General features: G+C 36.5%; 1 protein-coding gene across 2 annotated transcripts in view; it reads left to right on the forward strand.

The window, feature by feature from the left end:
- Positions 1–16,089, forward strand: part of PREP (prolyl endopeptidase) — a 98,002-nt gene that overhangs the window by 72,028 nt on the left and 9,885 nt on the right. For both annotated transcript variants that reach the window (XM_031611257.2, XM_090135933.1), the window contains exons 11-13: positions 4,459–4,595; positions 10,410–10,504; positions 13,108–13,239. In XM_031611257.2, coding sequence (XP_031467117.2) covers positions 4,459–4,595; positions 10,410–10,504; positions 13,108–13,239 — 364 coding nt within the window. The remainder of the gene's footprint in view (positions 1–4,458; positions 4,596–10,409; positions 10,505–13,107; positions 13,240–16,089) is intronic.

Genomic DNA, 16,089 nt, shown 5'->3' on the forward strand with positions numbered 1-16,089 from the left:
TTTTTAATAAGGCCTGTTCTATCATGATTTACATGCCTTAATTATTTTTTGTAACATTCTTTGGCATTTTGGCACAGTGAATGTCAATGCACTGACAAATAAAACTTTCACCTGGTTTGGATCAAGCACACAAAGACATGGAAAGAATTGATATCTCTGGTATGTAGTAACTAATCTTGAAAGAGAGGTTAAGAGAGACATTTTTAGAATCACTAGTGGCTTTCTAAGAATGATTAGCCTATTGTGATTTAGAGAGTGTTTCAAATCCCAAGTCAAAAGTTTCCTTTCATATGTAAAATTAACGTATTATCTGCAAGGAATCATTATTTATGAAAAGTTGAACAAAACACTTTTTAATTGGAATTTAATTATTTTTGCTATTAATTAGCAAGTTGAAATTATAAAAGAGTTCTAGACATTTAGATATGGTTTACGGCTTAAAAAATATGCATTAGACTTACTTAGATTGATTTGGGTTGTTTTATACTACGTTTCAAAGCAGTATTTCAAAACCTGTGTTGAATCTTACCTTAAAATTTGTACAAGTTTGGGATGGGTTGTCTATGTTTTTTTTTTGTCTAGGAGGATTTTCAGTTTTATAAAAGTAAGGTGATTTCAGGTATATGTGCACCTTTTTTCCTTCAACAACCACAATTACATTCACCCTTTAATCTGTATATTCTGTAAACAGACAAAAGATATTTAAAAGCAAAAAATGACACTGAGTATTCCCAAATTTCTGACTCTTAGTTTTTAAGAGTGGAAGCCTGTATTTAATTTCAGTAGCTTAAAACATTTTTAGCTGTGTGATGCAGTGTTGTACTCAGGCATATTCATTTTATGTATTTGTTGTGATGACCATATCACTTCCTATGTGGTATAAGATACTGATTTGGGTATTTATTCACAGAAGTGCATGGTGAACGAGTGCCAAAATTATTTTTAATTCATTGTGTACGTTCTCACTGTCTGATTATATTATCTCTAGACAAATAAAAGGGAAAACTTGACTTTTCAACTGCTTTCTTTCAAACTCTGCTAACTTTTCAGAAGCTGTATTATTTACATCTGGCCTTTTGTGAAGAAGAGAGGATGCTCTTGTTGTCATTACAGAAGCATAAATGGATAAACTTAGGATCTTTCTGAATTTATATCTGCATCTGTGGTACTGGGTGTTGGTTGTCCTACTCCTTAAGGATCGTGTAACGTAAATTCTGTGTGTTTATAACAAACAGGAACTAAGAGGACAAAGACCACCACAGAACTGAATGCACAGCACACATTTTATTCTCATTAGCTGCTAAGTAAATTTGCAAATCATTTATATGTAGACCTCCCTCTACAGGATTGGAAGTAAGCTTCTAGTGTCTGTTTTAGATCAAAATTGAGTGTAAATTGTTTTGAAGTGCTAAGCCTTGGTGTTTTTTTTTTAAACAACAACAACAAAAAAATGGAAACTGTATGTACTAAGGAGGAATAACAAATATTGTTGATTTTAGTTTGTATAGTTTAATTACTTTGTAGTAATGAGTAGATGTGCAAGCAGTGTTCCTTTCTCTCTGGCTCATGCCAATTAGGATAAGGTTTCTAAATCTGTGCCTCATGTTCCAGCATCTGAATTAAGAGAGATTCTTTCTGGCACAGAGATCTCATGCCGTGTGACACATAGGGACGTTAGCGTGAGACAAAATTATACTTACAATTATTTCAGGGCTCCTCTGCTGCTCCCACACATGCTCTGAGAATAGTCCGAGGGCCTGCACGTGGCAGAAGCACCCTGCCAACCACACACTGTTGCTGGTACACTCCTGGAGACTGAAAATATTTATTTTCAGCATTTCACACCTCCCTCCCGTACTATTTCTATAGTTTCATTCTCCCTGGTATATCTGATGCATTGTCCTCAAGGTGATTTTGAAGGGAAAAATGTTGCTTTTTATATGTGCTAATGGCCATAGTGATGTGAGTCTTCATTTAAAAATATGTGAGCGATGAGTAACGTAATGTGACTGGCACAAGTGGATCACTCCTCACTGCGATAAAGCAGAAAACCATAGGACCCTTCTGTGAGCAGTAACTTGTAAAAACTGTCAGCTTCTAAAATTAGGCATGAAATGCCATCACAGGAAGGTTTTCTCTTCAGGGCTTGCCCTTTCCAATTTACCTTAATCTTTGAGATAGAAGCACAGCCCTTTATTGGTTGCATAAATAAACCATTGGACTTGCTTCAGAGATAACACCCAATTTAAAGGTGAGATTGAATCAGTTGTTGAAAATAGTCTATTTGGAGAAGCTTAAATAGGTTCACATATCTTGGTGTCTCACTGAATTGATTTTTTTTCCACCTGCCATTTGTTCCTCTCGGAGAGAGAGGTAATGATTATTTCAGTAAAAATAGGAATGAAAACCCTTACATTACAAATGTCACCTTGACGTGCAGTTTTTTGGTTTGGTTTATTTTTTGGATGAGTTTGCATTTACTGTCATGTTATTTAATCTTAACTGATGATGATAAAAGCCTTTGTGAAGTCATTTTCCAGAGAGTTCTGTAAGGAAAAGAAAAGGCGTCTGGCCCACCAGCTTTGTTACTGGAAACACAGGAAAGGCCAGATGTGCACATTGTGCGAATTGCCAGCAACAACTGGAGTTGTTGGAGTGTATTTTAGAGAGGATTCTCTTTGGAATGCCTCATCTCTATCCTCAGCAGGTCTCCTGTCCATCAGCTATTTTATTTGTTTATAGTATTGTGTTCAGTTTGTTTGTAATGTCTTTCTAAATACTTCAAGTGTGTTCTCCTGTAATGAGTTCTGATGAGTACTTCAGGGGTAAAGAGATGTTTGTGGCAGTAGCACATCTGTGCAAAAATGCCTTCGACTTTTAGTTCTGATTATTATTTTTTTTTTTTAAATAGGACTTAAAATACTGAATTTTATCTAGAATAAGCCTAAAAGACTTGGTGAAGCCTTCAGATGTCAACACAGTTTCTTTTGAAATTTCTCACACATCTTTAGCCATGCTTAAACTAAAATCAAATGTGATTTCATTTTTTTTACATGCCATGTGGCTTTCTGTTTCACGTTACAAGCAGTGCTCAGACTAAATGTGTTGCATGAGATCGTATTACTGGTGGGGTTCATTAGTTATAAAAACAGATCCTGTTGATCATGTACACTTTATAAAATATGATAGGTTTCTTTCCTCTAAAAGTGAAGAGGTTGTAAACATACAATGAAGTAAGAATGTGATTCTATTACTTTGTTCTGATTAAAATAGAAACCATAAATGTTGATACCAAAACCAATGCAAGGAACTTTAGGATAAGCAGTAAACTGCTTTCATGTCCATGTTTCGTTTGATTGTCAAAATTGGATATGCTGGATCCTAAACTATAACATGCATGCAGGTACATGCATCTAAACAACAAGATGAAGAAATTCTGTTAAGCAATTGCAGTGCATGTTTCTATATGTGGAATTTAGCTTTTTAAGATACTACAGTGCTGTGACTTATTGTAGTAGAGGCACGTAGGAAACCATATGCTGCATGGATGCTTGATTCTTTGCAAGTAGATTTCCTAAAAGCCAGCAGATAGCTCTGTTGTCTTGCCAGGCGGGTTTGGGGGTTCTGCAGTGCCAGCACTCATGGTCCTAGCTGCTGGGAAATGTCTGGAAATATGCCAAGTATGACAGAAGTGTCTGTCGTGAATTACATTACCACTGCGATAAGGGGAATTTGAGACAACCTGGAAAGACTGGACAGTACTCAATCCATGTTTGCTGGATACAGTACTGCTGTTATGAGTTTATGGTGCATGCACAAGTGTTGAATAGCCACCTTTTTGATGCTTTCATAAGGTTTAATAAGAAACAGGGTCTTCAGCTCTTCAAGGTTTATTCTTTTAATTTGAGTCTGGTGCGTGGAATGACTCTGTTGAGAAATGTTATTAATGTATTAACAATGTTAACAAAATGTATGCCAATATATTAACACAAAAACCATAATTCTGTGGCTTTTTAAATATCTTTAGCTTTTTGCTTGTGATTAACTTTGTTTTTACAGGCAAATGCTGCTGCATTTCAGCAGACAAGATCAAGTCTTAAGGGAGTTATACATATTTTGTCTGGGAGTCACATAGCTATTTCTTACCCAAAACTGTGCAAGATTTGCTTGGGTCTCACTAAGTCGCAACCCTACGATGTGTTGCTTCTTCTCCGTACACTGTTCTCTAGTGTTTGAAATTTAGAGTTTTTAAAAATGAGAGATTTTTAGGAATGTCTTAGATTAGAAATCTGGTTTTAGTCCTGTTCGTTCTCCTTATCAGCTCAGTCACAGTGCAGGACATGTAAAAATTAATAGACATACCCTTTGTATTGTCATGTTTTGATGTTTTTCAGAGCTATCCAGCAACCAAGCAGGTGATGGCTTGATCATTCCACATTTCTTCTTGTCTTGTCTTAGGTTTTCTACCCTAGCAAAGACGGTACTAAGATCCCCATGTTTATTATTCACAAGAAAGGAATTAAATTGGACGGTTCTCATCCTGCCTTCTTGTATGGATATGGAGGCTTCAACATATCAATTACACCAAGCTACAGGTAAGCAGCAGAGTATTTTATACCTTCTGAAGCAATTCGATGTTAACAACTGTCAGAAAGGACTGAGAGCTGGCTGGACTGTGGATCTGCAGAGTAAAGGGTTTCAAGTCCTTTGGAAGTAAGATGGAATTGCAAGGGCTGCAGATCAGAGTCCAGGCATCATATGTTTGTTTTGGTAGTTCTGAATTCAAGGGACTGGCCCAGAATCAAAGAAGAAATTTCTGTCAGAGTAGAGAAGTGCTGTACTCTTGTCAAGTTTACAGCAGGCACCCTACTCTGTGAATTATAGCTTAACCATTTCCTGCTTTGTCACTGAGCTCAACAGAAAAGACATAATGCATTAAAATGCTGAGCTGATAGTATAGGAAATTTCCTTTTTACCAACTGTGTCTTAAGTATTAAAGAAAATTCTTGTGTACTGTAAATTGTGAAAATTCAGATGTATTTTCATATACATCTGAGAAGATTGTGAAAAGCAAAATCATACTGTGTTCCTGTATAATCAAAAAGAGAAAAGATTAATTTTGTCGAGAGGTAGGTTTGATACAGGCTCTGCATATGCAAAGCAATGCATTGTAAACCAAAAATGCTGTTTGCAAAACAGGATTTGTTGCTCTCCAAAGCCATAACCTATATTGAATAGATGTCCTCTTTAAAGAAAGGGCTTATTTCCTCTGTGAGGGAATTCAAATAGACTTAGCAAAAGTGGCACTGATTGTCTTAGAGCTTTGATGTATAACTGTTGTTTCTAAGCAAGGCAGAAGTAAACAGAAATGCAAAGGGCTGAATGGAACACTGTATTTCAGATAGAAGAGCAGCTCACTAATACAAAAATAATCTAATATCAAACCATGCTGTTAAGTTTGTGTGCTACCAGTCTTCTTTTAGAGTCAGTGTATTTCAAGAAATTTTTTGTAGTATTAGCTCTTCCAGGTCACTGTGGTTGTATTTCTAAGTAGGATTTACAGTCTCTGGTGGTCTATATCAAGTACCTTGTCCAACAATGGACCTCACATCTTGCAGTCTGTGATTACTGGAAAGTATTTTATATGCCTTGTAAAGCTACATTTTTAATTTCCTGTGGTTTTTGTGAGACAATTATATAACCAGAATAGGTTTTAAATTCCCTTTTAGATTAGACTCAAGCACTGATTTATTATGGTCTATTGTAGATGCTGAAAACTGCGATAAAACTGATCGTGTTTTCTTTTCTAAAGTAAATATAATGTATTTATTGATTTGGGATAAAATTTCATGTGCTGCAGAGCCAACGTGAGTTGGCTGCTGGCAAAAGGAGTGGAAAGTATCCCATGGTCCCTTGTTCCACCTCCTTTCGTTAGCCCTGACATTAGCTGGAACTTTTGTTAAGCTCATTACTCTCACAAGGGTGGCAAACTATCCTAGCAAAAAGGATGGGTGGTTTTCTGCCACTTGGGCAGGTTGAAATTTGACTTGTAGGAGTCCAGCATTAGCAAGGAGCAAGAAAGTGTAGCTAACAGAAGGGAGGATGGGAGAAAGGGACAAGTGACCTATATATTTTGGAGCCCCATGAAACTGTACTCTTAAACAGTGAATTAAATAAGAGTATGAATCTGTAACCATACCATAGAAGAAGCACAGAGAACTATCAGTTCTAAGAGACTCTATGTTACTCCACTAACAGTGTGAAGAAGACAGAGGTGAGCTGCATCTACCTGCTCATTCTTTCCTTGTAACAGGAATACATCCTTTCTTAGCCTTTCAAAAAAGAGAAAGATCAAAGCCTTGGAATGCATCTTTATTGTTAATAAACTCAGAGTTGCACGCTTGTTGAGGAAGAATGTTCTGGAAGTAAGCAGGCAAGATCAGGAAAGGAAATTGTAATAGAGAAGTTATGTCAGAAAGACAGAACTTCCATACCTAGTAAGTTCAATGCGTGACTATGTCCCTGTTACTAAATAGTACAGTATGCAGGAGTAGTTCCCAGTCCAACAGGTCCTATTGCAGCCCAACACCACACCATTTAAAAAAAAATTTTTTTTTTAATAGATGAACTCAGGCACAATTGCTCAAAAAGAGCCACAGGATGGTCAAGGCTGAAGTCTGCCACATATCTCACCTGACCCTGAGCTGAGACAGTTACGGAAATGCAATTACATAGTAGCCTACTTACACACACACACACAAGACCATTCTATTTCTGGGTAAATATTCTTTTTTTTTTTAATTTGAACTTAAGGCTTTTGTAACTTTCTACAGAATGTTCCTACTTCTCCTATCATAGAATCATCTTGGTCAGAAAAGACCTTTAGGATCACCAAGTCCAACCTTCAGTCTGACCTACCACATCCCTTGGTGCCACATTCACACAACTCATAAATACCTGGTTCGTTTTTAGACTACTGATTATTTTCAGTGACCATCTTCTGTCCTATACTTCTAGTCAGTAAAATATTTTCTTGCTGATATTTTGCATCCATCAATGTGAGCTAGCTCTTGGGCTTGGGAAACTTGTTTTTTAATTCAAAAAGTGATATTGCTTTTCACTTATTCTCTAATACACACACAAAAAGTCTTTTCCCCTGAAAGCAACAGAAACAAATCAACAAGGGGATCCAAAAATAACTATGAGAATGATAGGCCAAAGTCATTAAGTCAGTTACAGCAGTGTTTTATTTTTGAATGCAAGCATGCATCTTTTATGTGTTCCCCTGGACCAAAGAGCTGTATTTGGTAGCATTTCTAAAATGTGCACACTAGAGCACTGTCATTAATTATATACAGCCTGCATAGTGAGTGCAAGTTAAAATTGATGGAATTGGCACCTGTGGCTTGGCAGATCTTCTGTGGTAACACTATTGCAAACCCACCAATAATGCCTCAGATTCTGCTAATTACACTGCAGGAATCAGCTTGTTTCCCTGTACTGTTCTGTGGGTGCCTCTGCAGGTGCAGTAGAAACAATTTCTCATGCGCCCAGAAATACAATTGATTGTGAAGCAGACTGTGAAATTGTATTTCACTGCTACAGGGTCAGATTCGACCAAACCTTTAAGCATGGAGGTGGTGTAGGGAAAGTCTGTAAGCCCACAGAAAGGTCAAGCAACACCACAGCCAATGGTGCAGAATGCAAGATCACTAGATCGCTCTTTTCTGTTTCTCTTTTACAATTGCCTCCTGCCCCATAAAAGCCAACGAAGTCCAGTGACTCAGGGATTATGGGATTTTTTCCTTACCACTAGTGCACCAGCCTGCATTTTTCCAAAGGAAGTTGCAACCATCAGCTGATGAGGAAATGGCTGTAAAGGCTGTCAGAGGGAAAAGGGAGCCAGACTTCTCCATACAGAAGGATACAATTTCTAGACATCCAAGGCTACTGAACAGTTTACTGTGACTTACACAACAAGCTGACTTGAAATCAAATCTGGAAACAAGAATTTACCTGGAAGAACAGGAGAAAATAGCAGGGTTTGGATGAAAGTTAAATTTTGTGCTGATAATTTCAAATTTTTACTTTCTTAAAAGTTAGTCTATTTTAATTCCTTGAATTTAAAATTGACTTTGAGAAACCTTGTTATAAACACTAGGCACTTCCGCCTCAAAATATCAGTCAAGTTAGAGTCGTCTCACTTTATTACTGATCATAAATTGGGTATTAATTAATAGTTATTTGCAGTGGCATTACTAGATGTTTGTGTTGAGAATGTATGGTTGTAACATTATCAGAAGTGCCTAAATTCCAGTTGTACCAATGAGAGTGAACACAGATATACTAAGCCTTACTTACATTTTTTGCAACGTAATGATTATTTCAATCTCTGGACTTTATCCTAGTGAGGGTCTGTGGAATTGAAAGAGAATTTGCTAAGGGAAATGGAGACTAGCTTCGTATAATCAAGTGACTGCATTAGGGACTCTTCTGAAATTCAATATCTTAGGAGATGACAAGTCACTTTCAGGCCCTCTGAAAATTATCGCCAAGGTAGCACCTCTGTTAGAGGAGCCTCCATGAACATGATGCACTCAAGAATTTGGTTCCACGTTGCTCAGATTATTTGATTAAATATGTTGACTCTTCAGATAGGCAGTTTCCTTTTCAGAAGATGGAAAAGGGTGGCATGTTTTATTTTTAAAATAATCTCAGACAATATGTTTGGGTAGCAAATTCATACCTCACCTTCAATTCCTCTTCCTTGCATCTTTGGTTGGTTACTCGGTCAAGTAAGTAGTACCCAAACTTTCTATTGATTCTGCCTGAGACAGAGACGTGGAAAAGTAGTGCAGAGTGTTCTGTGAGATTTTGTAGCAAAATTTAAGAAGCCACCATCTTATGGAACAAGCTACTGTGAGACTACTGTACATTATCAATGAATTAACCTGTAGAAATTGGACATCCTTGAGTTTGACAGAATAATGCTCTCTGACCTTTGCACAGTATGCTTATGGAATATCAATCTTACCAATAATCAGCATGTCCCAGTGATCAAAGGAAAAATACTGTTCACAGTGATGGACTTAAGAATTTTACAGAAGCAGAGATCATTCATGCCATCTGATTGCCACAGACAGCCGATCTAGGCAGAATTTTTTTTTCTGACAGATTATAAAAATGCGAAAGTCTTATTATTTGTCATCTTTCTGCTTTTTTTCTTTATTTTCTTAATCCTTGGCACATATGTCAAGACCAAGTGCCAATACATATGGAATTGCTTTGTGAGGTATGGAACATTTACTTGTTTTGGTATTACATCCATGTGAGAAATGCTGTAAGACAGCTGTCTTTCAGGACATTTCAGATGAGCAGTAGGGAGGGGCTTAAAGGTAAAAAGACCTAAGCCTTGCTCTTACGGTTGAATTTAGTTTTTGCAGGCAGCAGTCTCTTGCATAAGCAAAAAATTCAAGTAAGAAAGAAAATTTAAGTAAATTCAACTAAAAAAGAAATTTAAACCTACTAGGAAAAAAAAAAAAAAAAGACTTGTTGGTCTTAAGTTTGAATATTTACTGTTCTCCTTAACAATAAAGGAGATGGTTTTAAGTCTGGAGCTTCTACTATGTTAAGCTACTGCCTCAATACATGAGAGATAAATATATCTTCTTAGTTGTTAAATATAACCTAAATTACTTAAATCCCTTTTTTAATAATATTAATAGCTTTTATACTTTTTGCAGTTTGACGTTTAAGAAAAAATCATGTTACTTCAGCCTTCAGCCAGGTTTGAGAGCTATTAGGGAAGGCAGAACTTTTCATTTTTACTTTTTATATTTAACAAATCAAGTGGAAAATGTGAGGAACGGGATTGACTAAGACTTGACTGCAGAGCCTGGCACAAAACAAGGACAAATATAGTTTTATAAAGGTCAAAGAAAAAGCATGAAGCAGAAGTTGTATATATCAGCCCATAAACAAATGTCACGTGTTGATCATGTGCTGATCGTTATTATTAATGCTTTGCTTTCTTCATTTGGGCTAAACTTTCCTTTCCTGGAAGAGTGAAGGACCCACTGAAAGGCAGCAGTTAAAAAGCCTTGGGGGTCCAGTGGTACTGCATAACTTACTTTATGTTCCAGAGGAGCCAGTAGACATTCTCCTCAAGGGTGTGAAACTAAAGAAGAGCAGAACAGCTCTGGTTTCCTTTAAGAGGCTGCAAAGTGTTTCATTTCCACTGACAACCATTGAAAAGAACCTGGCTACTTAGGTTTGCCATCAGAGCAGTACTTTATTCATCATTTCGTCATTGATCTTAGGACTTTCCTTCAAAGTATTTTTCTGAAAGTGGTAGGAATACAAGTAGTTAGAAATAAATACTAATAATAATTATCTGCTTGCTTTTTCAGTGTGTCAAGACTTATTTTTGTGCGACACCTGGGGGGTGTTCTAGCAGTGGCGAACATCAGGGGTGGTGGTGAATATGGAGAGACCTGGCACAAAGGTAAATCAGTCCAAGCACAGGAACAAAACTGCAGGTCTAACACTGAGGCTGACAACGTTTTCGTTTTGTCCCTCTTCCATACTCAAGTCTCATTTCACCTTACATTTATTCCATAGAAAAGTCGGATTCTTTTTCTTATTCATGTGATCTCTACCTTACCCAGTGTTATCTGAAATTTTCAGTGGATTTTCAATGAATTTTTTGCATCCTAATTTGAATGGCTTTGCAGAAAGTATTTTCCAAGATAGTGAAAGCTATTATATTTTAAAAGCAAGATCAATTTCCTAGATAATAGGATTGGAAATCCAGCTATTTGTCATGAACAGTCTTCCAAACAAAGACTGTCTGAACTGCAAGAGATTTGCCTTGCCTTTACATATCTCTTACGTTACTTGTAATGCACACGACCCCACAATGACCCCACAGTTCTAGATATGTAAGACAGTGCAACAATCTATTTAGTTTTTATTGGTATCACAGAAAGAAATTAACCATTTGCAAAACCTTATAGAAGGTATGAACTTTGGAGTTCAGAATGTAATTCTGCTAGGTTTGTATGTTAGAAAACAAACATCAACAGAATTGATTTTACACAATTTATGAATAAATCCTTTATTAGTGAGTGAGTGAGATAGTTTTCATATGATCTTTAATCAGCTCCATGAGTGACATGTCATGCACTCTGTACTTAGGAGGTACAACTTGTAGGTAGACGTTTTTTAAGTGACTTCAGTGTTCCATGTCACTTCTTAGCACCTTTAAAGTATTTCTCTCCATATTTTTCCAGTACAATCCTCACTTAAATCCTTTGTTTGTCAGCTTTTCTGATTGTTGACAATTTTCTGCATGCCTTCACCAGAAGGAAAAGCTGAAGAAAGTCCCTCTCACCACCATTGTTTGGTGATGATGTCTTACTCATATCCCAAGAGTCTGGAGGATAAGTTGCTAGAAATCTTGTCAGTAAGGCAAATGCACCAGAACAATGATGATGCAACAATTTGCACGGGGAGTAATCTATAATAACTTTGTATCAAACATAACAGTATTCCCAGATCATTACATCTTGATATTACCATTTCATCTGTGGTAACTTTTTGTCTGGGTCATTTCCTTACAATTGAGTTAAGAAGTAATGGTTTCATAAATAGAAGCTATATGTGATTGTAGATGCAGGATATTATTGCTGGAGATGAAGTATCCTTCATTAATTTTAATTTGCAGATTGGTTTGTAATAGGTTTTAATAAAATTTATTTTAATGTGATAATGCTCCTTTATTCCACCTATTTCCTGCTTAATTTTGACCCAAGTCTTTTGTGCAGTTGCAAAAATAGATATACATCTGTTCTTTGCTAACTCTAGAAGCAATTACAGGTTTACTGTATGGATTTTGACCTTACGCTAGTTCAAAACTTGAAGGAAAGAGTAAGATTTATTTATTTCTCCTTTGCTGCCATGCATCTGAAGACTTTTTCCTTGTCCCAACACGTCTTTCTTCAATGATCTTATTAGTATGAGAGTATTTGTTTGTTATAATGCTCACAATTCCACAAGGAAATCTGTATGATTAAAGTCTGGAGTTACCTTACTCAAATTTTGCAACGTAGGAATGCAGCATCCAATTTAAGTTGGTTGTGTTGGGTCATTAATGGATGATGGAAATAAGCACCTTCATATTATATCTAATCCTGGAGGTGGGGTTAATTATCCTGAACCATAGTGGGAGCCTGGGCAATTAGTTTAGGCTAAACCACTTGGCTTTAAACTAAGTGGAAGGAAATAGAGTTCCATTTCTGCCAGGTACGAGCCCCTCTTACCTGACTGTACCACAGTCTTTCCTTCAGGAATGTAAAGATATTCTCCCCAGACTGTTACAAATGTTTAATTGTCTGAGAAGTAATGTACCAGATCTAAGGTAGGGTGATCTTTGAGGAGGAACCGTTTTCTAGTTCTTTACCAAACAAGCATCTGAAGAGAGGAAGATGCCAGTACTGAGATTGGGTCATCTGTGAGCCCTCTAGGTTGATATTCTTTCCACACTGATAGCTCACTAATAAAATTTCTAACCAAGATGCAGTTCTGAATTTCTTATTTGACCACAGCTACATATCATCTGATTTGGAAACATAATAGAAAAAAAGGTAAATTATCAGCCATTCTTTGTAAAGGAAATTAAAGTGCTTATTTTATATGGGCGCAAATTTGAAGTTTTATCGCCTTAAGAAACTGTCGCTGAGTTTAATGCTGTTAATGTCCCATTAGATCAAGCCTCAAGTGGATTGTGTGGTTATTTTGTATATATTTTGTAATGCAAAGCTTTTAGCTTTAATATTACTGGTTTGGAATGTTACCTGGTGGTCATTCCACAGTGTAAGTATGTATTATTCAGCGTTTCTGAAAGCATTAGAGTTATTGACAAAGCCATTTCATATTCTTCGTGTTGAAAGAATATTTCACTTTTGCTGTCTTTCTGATCTGCATCAATTATTAAAATGTTCATGAAACTGGAATTGTTCCCAGGTATTTTTGCACACGTGTTTTTCTGAAGAGATGGATTCACATGGGTTTTATGGAATCAACTGATTTGTTTTATTTGCGTGCTAGGTGGTATCTTGGCCAACAAACAGAATTGCTTTGATGACTTTCAGTATGCTGCCAAATACCTCATCGAAGAGGGCTACACGTCTCCAAAGAAGCTGACTATTAATGGAGGTTCAAATGGAGGCCTCTTAGTTGGTAAGAACTGCTTGTATATTTCCTGGCTTTGGTACTGGAGTTTATCAAAGTAACCAAACAAATATATCAGAATCTTTTTTTCAAGAGTTGCCAGAATGCCTGTGCATTAATATATACCAAGCATTAAATATATACAGTTCTACTCTATTTGCCATTTACAAGACATTAGGATTCTGCAGCAAATACTAGCTGCAGTACTTGTGATTACTGTCTTGTTTGCTAGAATGGTAGAATCACGGAGTAAGAATGCATTAAAAAAAATCTGTTTTTCATCTCTTAAGTTCATCTCTGATTAGTATAAAACAATAACTGAATAACCAGAAAACCTGTTATGTGACATTCAGGAATTTTTGTGTGCCTATGGCATAAGCCAGAATCCCAAGTTCTGCAGTACTTCATTAGAGCTTCTTATTCTGTCTTTCTGTAGTCATGCATTCTCATTCCTAGAGGAGAAAATGATAACGTGACGTTGCTGCATTTAAGGCCTTTGTACAAGGACACGTGACTGACTTTAATCGTGTAGTTAAGACAGGTGACAAATAAATCCAGGAATGTCTCTTGTGCAAAACACTAAATTCAAGGACTTTTGAGGATTATGTAAATGTAATGCTGTTACAAGTGTATTTCGTTCACTGCTATGTTCTTAAATTTAAGGAAATTAATAGTCTTCTTAGAAAAAGTTGCACAGAAAATCTTATATTCCATGCAGTGTTTTAAAAGCTACATTTATTTTTGATTATATCCTAGTTTCTAAAAGTGGTAGAATAAAAAAGAGTTATTTGTTTCGGTCGTGGCAGGAGAAGGAAACACAAAAGAATAATGTGGTTAGTTTGGATTATTTTAAAAACAACATGAGAGACATGAGACAGTATGACCGAGATGATCTACTCATGAGAAAAGCATCTAGTTTATTGGAAATGAGATTTATTAGGACCACCCTTTGCATGCTCTGCTCTACTCTCTATTTAACAGCTGCTGAATAACTGACTGTTGATTTTTTGTCGTTGTTGTTGTTTTACAGTGAACTAGTATCTTGTATAAGAAACGAGATGTGGAGTTATACAGCATTTTAATCTGTGCTATCTTGGCCACAACAACGTTTTAAAGACAAACATGTAATGTCATATTTTTGCATATTTGCTTCTCAGATGGCAGAAGGTGTTTGTGTACTGTAAACACCACCAATAGGAATGGATGAAAAAAAAAAAATAGAGGAAAAAAGGTTTTACACATCATTGGGAGTACAACCACTACAAAAGTCCATGTTATGTGAGCACAGTTATATATGTATGAAAATTCTGTTAAACTTCCGATTTATTACATTGCTTCTGCACCTACTGTTTTATCCTTACTTGGACTTCAGTTTCAGTCAGGATGGGATTCATCCTACCTTGCTTTAGTCACCAAAAAAATCTGTTTCTTCATGAACAAGTCAGCTGGGCACCTTCTTTAGGTTAGGGAAAGTGAGTGCAGAGTGCATGTCATGTCTGTATCAGACGGATGCTGTGAGTCTAGATGCCTCTGTTGTGAAAGTCTAGTGTTAGAAACCTATTGTAATTGCTGACTAATTACAGTCCATCTGGATTTCTTTGTTCTTAATGAGACAGATTAAAATAGGTGAATTTAGGAAATACAAAAGTGCTTTTTCAACTTAAATTTTGCAGTAGCTGTTCATACAACACTGGCAAGCATAACTGTTACATTAAGTGCAAGCATCCAGAGCCAGATTTTCTTAGTTTTCATTTTCTGAGGGGGAAAAAAAAAATTATAAGGAAGAGTATTGTTATTCTTCCAAAATACTGTTTCTTTTTAATCTTAACTAACAGGAGGTGTCTCTGAGGAGCACAGGGCTCTGAACTCTTGCCTCATTGAGTTGAGAAACAATACTTCCTTGTCCTGCAGGATATGATCCCAAAGCTCAGCATTGCAGCACAGCTGTGACCTGAAAGCCTCTTTCATGCAAATGCAGCATTTGTCCCCCTGTGTTTGCTTAGGCAAACAGTTCTGAGGCTTTGATACCAAATTTTAAAGCTCAATGTGTAGAGGGATAAAATTAATGAATAAATTGTTGTTCCAGGTTACAGCATATAATTATGGCTAACAAAAGGGGTGTAATGGGAACTGATAAGTGGCTCCAAAACTGTTTGTTTTCTTACTGAAGTAACTATCCTAAGAGCTAGGAGCAGCAGTTTTGATACAATTCTGAGCAATGCACAGTCCTTCAAGAGATGTTTTACAATGAAGAATTGAATGAATTCAATCTTACGATAGGTGTTTTGGCTTTTTTTTCCAGCCAGAATAGCATTTCTCTTCAAAAAAGGAAATGACTTGAAAAGATCTGATTGAAAGATTCAGTTAAAAGGATGAAGAACTTTTAGACAATAGCCTTATATAAGAAAAAGACCCAGGAAGTGTAGTTACATATCAGAGATGACTAGACGTAAAATAACATCCTCCAGAAAACAGAAATAAGGAGAAAATAGGTTAAAATAAGAAAATAGGTTAAAAATAAGCTTTGACAGGGACTGATGGACCACAGGAGGCTGTGCAAATTGCTAACAACATAAATGTTGGTAATAAAAACTTTCTGTGTGTGTCAGAAGCAGGAAGCTGACCAGAACATCTCTGGGGCTGTGCAGGAGCACTAAATAAAGATAATGACGGAACAGAACAAGGAAATGGTTCATTTTTATTGATGTTCCTTTCTACAGAGCATTGGGATTTCCCTTCACCAGTCTCTCCTTGTGGGTGATACTCTGAGGAGTTGCCTCAAGCTGAAGCATTAGCAGAAGAGGTTTTAGAATAAATCAAATGAAAAATCATGTCTTGCCAGGACCAGATGGTACACAC

Source organism: Phasianus colchicus, chromosome 2 (genome assembly GCF_987193195.1).
Source record: "Phasianus colchicus chromosome 2, bPhaCol1.hap1.1, whole genome shotgun sequence".
NCBI classification, from domain to species: domain Eukaryota; kingdom Metazoa; phylum Chordata; class Aves; order Galliformes; family Phasianidae; genus Phasianus; species Phasianus colchicus.